The sequence below is a fragment of the Quercus robur genome, chromosome 1 (assembly GCF_932294415.1).
Source record: "Quercus robur chromosome 1, dhQueRobu3.1, whole genome shotgun sequence".
Taxonomy (NCBI): Eukaryota; Viridiplantae; Streptophyta; class Magnoliopsida; order Fagales; family Fagaceae; genus Quercus; species Quercus robur.
This window is the reverse complement of record NC_065534.1, coordinates 3,530,325-3,539,837: the sequence shown is the minus strand read 5'-3', so window position 1 is coordinate 3,539,837 and position 9,513 is coordinate 3,530,325. Positions and strand designations below refer to the sequence as shown.

The 9,513-nt window shown below is 33.0% G+C and overlaps 1 protein-coding gene across 4 annotated transcripts; it reads left to right on the top strand.

Annotated features, from left to right (window-relative positions):
- Positions 1-325: 325 nt before the first annotated feature.
- LOC126716480 (protein DETOXIFICATION 16-like) lies at positions 326-8,335 on the top strand. Of its 4 annotated transcripts, none has more exons than XM_050417307.1 (9): positions 327-709; positions 3,818-4,117; positions 5,642-6,186; positions 6,411-6,497; positions 6,645-6,701; positions 6,820-7,058; positions 7,173-7,291; positions 7,919-8,005; positions 8,104-8,335. In XM_050417307.1, exons 2-9 carry the CDS (start codon positions 3,827-3,829, stop codon positions 8,140-8,142), a joined length of 1,464 nt encoding a protein of 487 aa, XP_050273264.1. In that variant the 5' UTR covers positions 327-709; positions 3,818-3,826; the 3' UTR covers positions 8,143-8,335. The 4 variants fall into 4 exon arrangements, with proteins under 4 accessions (XP_050273266.1, XP_050273264.1, XP_050273259.1 ...); XM_050417302.1 differs by having other exon boundaries at positions 327-724; XM_050417309.1 differs by lacking the exon at positions 6,411-6,497 and having other exon boundaries at positions 326-724.
- Positions 8,336-9,513: the final 1,178 nt, after the last annotated feature.

Below are 9,513 nucleotides of genomic sequence, written 5' to 3'. Positions count from 1 at the left end.
CCCATGTGCATTATCCACAGCTCAACCTACTGCCTAGTGCCTAACATAATTTAATTTTTTGTCTTTTATATTGCCTCTGCATGCCTTCAGCATTTACTACCTCTACCTGTCCACTTCCCCAATTCAAATATCCCACCCCACGGCCCCATGGCCCCCATCCACTACCCACTCAACAGACAAGAGTCACAAGAGCTAATCAACATTCCACAAAATATTAAACATATAAAACATTCACAACACACAAAATTCACAATACACAAAACAACAAACTCACAATCCAATAAAGTCAAAATGTCAAATAAAGTTATAAAGTAAAGGCAATTAGACATTTAGACATAGAGAAACAGAGAGATAAAGAGAATCTCATTTCAGTTCAAAGAGAAAGAAAGAGAGAGCTCCGCTCTCACACAGCCACTCTCAGATCAGAGTACAACAATTAGCAAAGCCAAAGATGTAAGATTTAGATGAGATAGACTGATAGAGAAAAAGAGAGAGAAGTAAAGAACTGAAATACCTTAAGGCCTAAGGGGTGGCACTACAGCAGCACGTCGAGGCGACGAGGCAAGCCAAGCAATCTCTGATCCGATCTCCGATCTCGCCATCGCTGTTGCTCGAGTTTGAGGCCCGATGTGCTCTGTTACTCAAGTTTGAGGTAGTCCAGGCGGAGGCACCGTCGTGCCGATGTGCTTAGAACTTAATCGTCGATGAGGTTTTTTTCATTTAGGTTAGGAGTTCAGTTCTGAATTCAGTTTTGCTAATTTGCTTTTCCATTTGATGATTTTGATCAATTGGTGGATACGTATTAGTAATTTGGGTTTTGGTTGGTTTTTTTTTTTTTTTTTTTTTTTTTGAGAATCCGTTTGGGTTGGCCGTATTTAGTTAATAAAAATTTAACTAAAATTTTTTTGAGAATCCGTTTGGGTTGGGCGTATTTAGTCAATAAAAATTTAACTAAAATTTTTTTGAGAATTCGTTTGGGTTAGTTTTGTTTAGGATTGATGTTAGACTTTTTTTTTCCCCTGTGGTGGGCTTGCTATGTTAAATTTTTTTTTTTCTTTTTTAGATTTTAGTTAAAATACTTTTTTTGGACTTTTTCTTTTTTCTTGAAAGTAGAACAAATAAAGGAGCAAAATTTAATTTTATTGGCATAAAAAAAATTGAAGGTGTTCCAAAAAAATTTTTAAAGGGTATTCAAATAAATTTTTTTTATTATATATATATATATATAATCAGGTTATGGGTGGTCCTGGGACCACCCTGCCCTTAACGTGGCACCGCCACTAAATTTATGGACATAAGTTCATGGATTTTATAATAGATAACATTCGATTTACATTAAACTTGTCATATATAATACTTAAAGGTAGTTTACTATTTGGAGAATCAACTTCAATTATATGTCATTAAAAATAGATGAGATATAAATTTTTAAGATTAGAATATTTTTTTTAAAAAGGAACTTATTGCTTGAATAAATTTATAAATATTTAATTATTTTAACTTATTTAAACACTTTTTTTTTTAATTCTTGATTGTGGGTGTTATTAAATTTGTATTTTGCCTTTTGCTAATTCTTTTTTGTTTTAATTATTACAAAAGCAATTAAACTTGAGCAGGAATGCCATACCAAAACAATATTTTTTTATTAGTTTTAGAAATTTAACCATATAAAATTCCTTGTGCCTCACCTATAGATAATTAATACATGAAAATACATATATTTATCTCATTAATACTAATGTTATGAATAGTAAAAGTTTAGATCCAGGTGGCAAATATTAAGTTACTAATTATAAGTTTTGATTTAATTTTTTTTTCTTTCTCAAATCAGTAGTTAATATATATTTATATTGAGTTTTAACACTTGGCTGGAGCTGAACATATTAATTTGGAATGGACTTCTCATCAAAAATCTCAGATGGACTTAATTACAATTTTCAATATCTTTAATAAATTATATAAAATATTTATTCATTTAATAATAAAATAGAAGTAAAACTAAAATGGTACACCAGTATTAACCGGTACCAAAACATACCATTTTTTTGTCAAATCGAAATGGTTTTCAGTACAAAATTGACACCTTACTCTATACATACAAAATATTAAGATGATAGTATATCAAGAACCCAAGAAAGTCTTCTTCATTTAATTAAATATAAGGCATAGAGTAGTGGCTTCTAGGAAAGTAAAGAGTTCTCTCGTGAATAGAATCTTTGTAGCAGATGACATGCGTCCCTTTCTCACTGTTTTTGAACTAGGGTAATTTTGCTGTGCTTAGGAGTACCTTTGATTTCATAGTGGGTTGCTAGCTAGTAGCTTAATGGGGCCAATTAAATACCTTAATCTGCTTTGTAGTTTTTTTTTCCCCTTGAGTATCTGCTTTGCAGTTTGTGCAGCTTTCTTTTGCTGCTTGTTTCTATTAATTTGTTTTGGTCCTTAAGGTGAAATCCGTATGTTATGTACTCTCTCAAGAAATAAATAAAACAGTCTCATCATTGCACATTTTGTTTAGCCAAGATAATTGAAGTGGAATGAAAAAATTCAGTACGATGCATGGTCGGGATCTAACACGACAGTAGGAGATAAGAACAATTTAAGCTATGAAGCACGGGTGCGTTTCGGGACTCGGGTGCGGGTGCGGGTGCGGGACTCGGCAATTTTTGAAAAAGTAGGGTGCGGGTGCGGCGGGACTCAGCAATTAAAAAATTATTAAAAATATTTTTATTTATATTTTCTATATATTTTTACTATTAAAATATTCTTAAAAAACACATTAATATACTTGATTCACAAAACAAAGAAAGAATAAGGCAAGAAACGCATCTGAGGCCAGAATTTCGGCCTCTCCGGCGATTTTCACGGCCGATTTCGGCCTGTTTCGGCCGATTCCGGCATGTTTCGGCCGTATCGGCCGTATCGGTCGCCGGCCGATATGGCCGATACGGACCGATTCGGCCCGATTTGGGCCGCGTCGGCGCCGATTTCGGCCGCGTCGGCGCCGATTTTGCCCGCATCGGCCCGAGTCGGATCCGCCACGTGGCGCGACGCGGCACGACGCGGGACGGACGCGCGGTCTGCGGCGTCCCTCCCGCGTCGCCGCGTCCCGCCGCGTCGGACGCGGGTGCGCCGGCCTGGGAGCCGCGTCCGTGCATCCTTGAATTTAAGCCACAAAAACTTTGGCATCTGCTTTTTCAGCTTGTCTCAAAACCACAAATTTTTCTAGTATCCTTCACCCTCAAATTCATGAAAGTTCTTGTTTTTTTAATATAATTTTCAATTTGGACATATTACATTTTAAGTAAGAGAGAGAGTTTGAACCTTAAATATGTTTATTAGATTGACCTGAAAATTTGATCCAAGTTCAACTGAAGATTACACGAAACATATGTAGAATTATTATTCCCTAATTAATTTGCACAATGAGGATCAGAAAACAAAATTTTTGTTTTGTGTTACTTTTCTTTTCTTTTCTTTTTTCCTTTTTTTTATGGGTGCGTTACTAATTTTTGATACATTTTAAGAGGAAAAATGGATTTGAATCTTAAATATATTTGTTAGAAACACCAAATAATGTTATTTGATCTAAAGGTCATTGGTTAGTTTGTGTTACTGTTACTAATTGGTGTCAACCACAAGTTTTGAGTTAATATATTATACTAATTAAAGATGCGTGTGACATTTTTTTTCCCCCCCCCCCCCCCCTTTTTTTTTGGTGAAAATTTTTTGTCCGGTTATTAATTATTTTATATTTAGCGATATTATATCACGTTATAATGAATATTCACCTCCATCCTCCATCTCACTTTGGCTAAAGGTACTGAGAATGGAAAGAGGAGAATATTCAGGTCTTGGATCTAATCTAATTACGACCAATGAAAGAAGCCATGAAATGGAAGGAGAAGAAAGATCAGAAAAAGATTGGTGTAGAAGAGCAAATTTTGTTGAAGAAACAAGAAAGCAACTAGGGCTAGCAGGGCCTCTCATAGCCGTTAGTATATTGCAGTACAGCTTACAAGTTATATCAGTGATGTTCAATGGTCATTTAGGAGAGCTGCCTCTTTCTGGTGCTTCCATGGGATCTTCCTTTGCTTCAGTCACTGGTTACACTGTCCTGGTAAGTGGGTTCTCTTTCATGAGGTTAATATCTCTTGTACTGTAGACTATTTTTGTGGTGATCAACGGTAATCACAACTGCAACATGACCATGAAATTCATGATAAGCTAGCTAGCGTTGAAATGTTGAAGATCATCACGATAAGATAGGAGGATTCTATCATTTGAACTCTTGTTTCTCCTAATTAAGGAGACAAGGCTACTCCACTAATCTACAAAACTCTTGGATAAGAAGTAAAAACTTTAGATACAGCTTTTTCAAAGAAAATGTTAAAAATATATACTATAATTTTATTACACGGTCTTTAAAAACTGATGTAATAAACTAATAATTAATGTGATTAGTAAATTTTAAAAAAATAATAAATGAATATTTAAACTACAGTTTTGCACTTATTGATAGTTTGATACATTAATTACATGTTAAAATTTGTAATATCCATAGTATGACTCTTTTATGTATCATATATCTTAGGTTCTAATTATATTCAAGTACTTGATTGCATTGATTAAAACAACTCAAATAATTTTTTTTCTAGTAAAAACTAAATTTAATATGACCATATGAATATAATTAAAAAGCCTAATATACATCACCTATAGAATAGTCTCCAAATTTTAACCCCTATAGTATCCCCAAAAAAAAAATTTAACCCCTCTATCTTATGCTAGAATTGAAAGGCGTACCTCATGGGTTGTTTATGGCCCTTTTTGTTCAATAAGTCCATATATATATGGGCTTGAAATAAATATAGAAAATTGGGTCCAATACCGTGTCAGTGGATTTTTACTTCCAGTCTGGACTCTGGACCGTAAACTGTAAATAGGAATAAGATTAAACCGTGGCCCGCACAACCTACAGGTTAAGCTGGTGGTCAGTGCACAATAAGAATCCATGGGGTGTTTACCCAAAAAAAAAGGAGAATACATGGGAAAAATACACTTTAAATTAAAATTCTATAATTTAGGGTATGACATGTTTCTTAAAAAAAAAAAGTGTAGAAATTTTTTCGTTTTTTACAAACAAACAGACACACACGCACGTAGAGGAGAGGGGATGGGAGTGTATAAGTATAACAATTTTGTTTTTTGAGAAAAGAGTGTATAACACATTAAATCATTAATTTTAAAGTAATAAAATAAACACTGAAATCTTAAGAGGTCATAAATTAAATATTTTAATTTTAAAGTAACAAATTAAACCTTCAGCCTATATTAAACTCAGAAGACAATGTCGTTCCACTTAAATTAGCTGAGATTTAATTTGTTACTTTTGAAAATATAGGGTTAATTATTTAATTTTTATAGCCTTGAGGTTTAATTTTTTACAAATCTAAATAAAGTAGTTAAAAACAATTTCCTAGTTTTGGTCAAAATTTGTTCTAATTAGATTAATGACCTTAATAAAGCTTTGTGCCTTTTACATGCATCATCCCCATTTTTCATCATAAAGTAGCATTTTGATGCAGATTCTCATCTCTATTACATTATCTTCAATTTCCTATCTTTCAAAAATTTCTTATAGCTAGGAATGGGAAGTGCATTGGAGACATTATGTGGGCAAGCCTATGGAGCAAAACAGTACCACATGCTTGGTGTTCACACACAACGAGCTATGCTAACCCTTTTAGCCTTAAGCATTCCTCTAGCAACAATTTGGTATCACACAAGCACCATTCTCATTGCACTAGGCCAAGACCATGAAATATCTACTGAAGCTGGAATTTTCAATCGTTCGATGATCCCAAGCCTTTTTGCCTATGGTCTCCTTCAATGCCTAAACAGATTTTTACAAACACAAAACAATGTTATTCCTATGTTGATAAGCTCTGGATTCACAGCTTTGCTACATGTTCTTGTTTGTTGGGTTCTTGTGTTTAAAATCAAGCTTGGGATTAAAGGAGCTGCCTTGGCAATTTCCATTTCCAATTGGGTTAATGTGCTTTTGTTGGCAATTTATGTAAGATTTTCTCAAGCTTTCTTGAAAACTTGGACTGGGTTTTCCAAAGAATCCTTGCATGATATTCTTAGCTTCATAAAGCTAGCTGTTCCTTCAGCAATTATGATTTGGTAAGTTTTTATCTGTCCCTCACCAATAATATGCTTTCTGTTTGCCAAAAAAATTGACCTTTTTATCTTTTATCTCATTGATTTGTGTGCATAAGTAGAGATAGGGTTCGAACTCAAAACAAACTGTAACAAAATGTATATAAAATTGTAATTGCTACATCAAAAAGTCACTTCTATTGAATTATTTACTTCTTTTTATTAACTTTGGAAATTTTGATTAACAGTCTTGAATATTGGTCCTTTGAAATGGTTGTTCTCTTGTCTGGACTTCTTCCAAATCCAAAATTAGAGACATCAGTATTATCAATAAGGTATTTTTTATCACTTTCTTAATCTTTGCAATGATAAAAATCAAAGAATGAGCACATTCATATACCTTATATTTTCTTATAACCTTTCTTGAGGTAAAATATATATCTATGCAGCCAAAAAGAAATTCATGTGTAATTGTCCTGCAGCCTTAACACATGCTGGATGGTTTATATGATTTCTGTTGGTCTTGGAGGTGCTATAAGGTTAGTGTCTTAGTGACATGGTTTACATGGATTTTCACACTTAAAACACCATTATCAATTCCTAAAGTCTCTGCACTGCCCTCAAAAACTAAAAGATTCTTCTTACTATTATATATAGTACAAGAGTGTCAAATGAGTTGGGTGCTGGGTGCCCACATGGTGCACTTTTGGCTCTTCGAGTCATGATCACATTGGCCCTGTTAGAGGGTACAACGATAGGAATCACTACACTTCTGGTTCGCAATGTCTGGGGAAAGCTTTATAGCAAAGAGGAAGAAGTTATCAAATACGTTGCTAAAATGATGCCACTGCTTGCATTATCAGACTTCTTGGATGGATTCCAATGTGTACTTTCAGGTCTTAAAATCTCGTCACAAGTACTACTCAAAGTTCAATTATTAATAATTGTTTGATTTTTCTTACTTTGATTCAATTGCTTTTATTGTAATTAATGTTATTTTGGCTATCTAGGTGCTGCTAGAGGATGTGGGTGGCAAAATCTATGTTCATTTATAAATCTTGGTGCTTACTATTTTGTGGGAATTCCTTCTGCTGTGCTCTTTGCTTTCATCTTCCATTTTGGAGGCATAGTGAGTCTCTCTCTCATGCATTAAAAAAATAAATCACAAGCACACACAAAGAAAGTCCTACTATAGAAATGGAGCGGCTAATAGTGGCACAAATACTCTCTAAAAAAAACCAAACCACAAATATTTATATATGAGGCTGCTAGAGTTTGAGAATTATAATTGCCGCACTACAAAGGATCTTATATATATGGGATAATAGAAGGGTATAATTCGGCATAAGTTTATGCCTTTATTTGAGTGGGTCACAGCACTATTTTGCATTCATCAATGATTTCAAAGCCATATTGGTTTCAGCAACCAAGTAGGAAACTTGAATTGGGTTTTAATCCCATACAACTCCACTTGAGAGCAATCCATGCGCCCACATTCAAGACAGATATAGACATTTTCCTTTTCACAACATCATAAAAATTGTGTCAGTTGTGGTTTTAAGCGAAAATGACATTCTAATCAGTATTCACAAATATCATATCAACAATTGTATTAAAAAAAAAATATATATATATATATATATATACACACAGTGTCCTTAACATTTTCATTATGTATATTTCAAATATATTAGATATTTATTGATCTCTCTCTTGTATATTAATATTGGATTTGTGGAATTTTGGTTTTAATTAGGGGCTTTGGATGGGTATCATATGTGGACTTTCTGTTCAAGTTGTGGTACTTGTTACAGTAAACTTATGCACTGATTGGAATCAAGAGGTAAGAAAATTTCATTATTTTTAAGCCCTTGACTTGGACTTAAATCTGTAGGAATCAAGTAAGAATTTTGACCTACATTTTTTTCCTTCCTTTTTCAGGCAATGAAAGTTGTGCGTGGTGCTCGGGAGGTGGCATAATTGTTAACAAGGAACCATGGATTTGTTTTTAATTTTTCACGACACACCAAGAAAATAAATTGATGATAATTCATTCCTTTCTTAGGAAGAAAAATTATGTACTTCTGGTGGAAAATCCGAAAATAAAACCTGATTTATAGTTTATAGCTCTCGTTTAGATTTTAAAATAAAAACTAGCATTTCTAAACTTGAATATCTATGTCATAAAAACGAACAACCTAGTCAATTTTGTTAAGTAAACAAAGAAAATAAGTAGATTAGGATTATAAGTGTTAATCTCACAAATTTGTTGGTCACTGGCTTGAGTGATTGTACATTTTTTTTTTTTTTATTATTACACTAACACGCCATAACCAAAACTACAAGCAACAATTAGTTGCGCAGAGCTAATAATAAACACACACTGTACATGATTGCATTTGAACCACATAGGATTATATCTCGTATATATTTGACAACACTTTTTCACTATTTGAGGTGCGGCAAACCTAATCCTCCACTGAAATTAGTCTATTATATATATATATATATATATAAATATATATATATATATATGTGTATATCTCGGATGTTTCACTTGTGCTGTGCAACATCACTAGAAAACAAAGAAGAGAACGTAGTCAAGTTTGCTTAGTGTACAAAGAAACTAAGTAGATGAGGATTATAAGTATTTGTGCCATTTTTGTAATTTCTCAATTTTCTCAATGAAACTTTCTCCTAGAGATTGTCTATTGACGTGTATAAGTCTAACTGTCTAAGGTTAAATTAAGTAAATCTTCACATATTCTATTTTACATAAACTCATTGTTATTGGATGCATTATTAATAAGTAGATATTTAAACTTCTGCTATCTTATCCCTGTTCACTTTTTTAGCATTGTAGATGCATAAACCTAATCACTTTTTAAAAAAAAATAATAATGATGGATACACAACCTAACCACTAAACATATTATCCACCTTACAAAACTTTAGGAGTACTCAGATCTTGCAACATAATTTGACCAAAAACTTACAATCTTATATTCTTTTATGTACCCAAATGCATGCATTTATAGATGTATAGTAATGGGCAAATACCAATTTTGGTTTCAAAATTTTTCTTGAAGTTTCAATCAGTCCCCAAAGTTTAATAAGTTTTGACGACTTAATGTAAGTTGTTATTGAGTTTCACATAGACTCACCAGTAAAATCACTTAATTATTTACCATTCACAACTTACTCCATTAATAATTGTGTAAAAAGTCCTATAAAAAATGACCATCAAAAATATATATTAGTGTTTAAACTAGCTAATATTTGTGACAATTCTTGGTTCAAAAAATCAAGTCTGGTTGCTGCTAAAAAAGTTGGCATTTGCAGAAGTTTAGT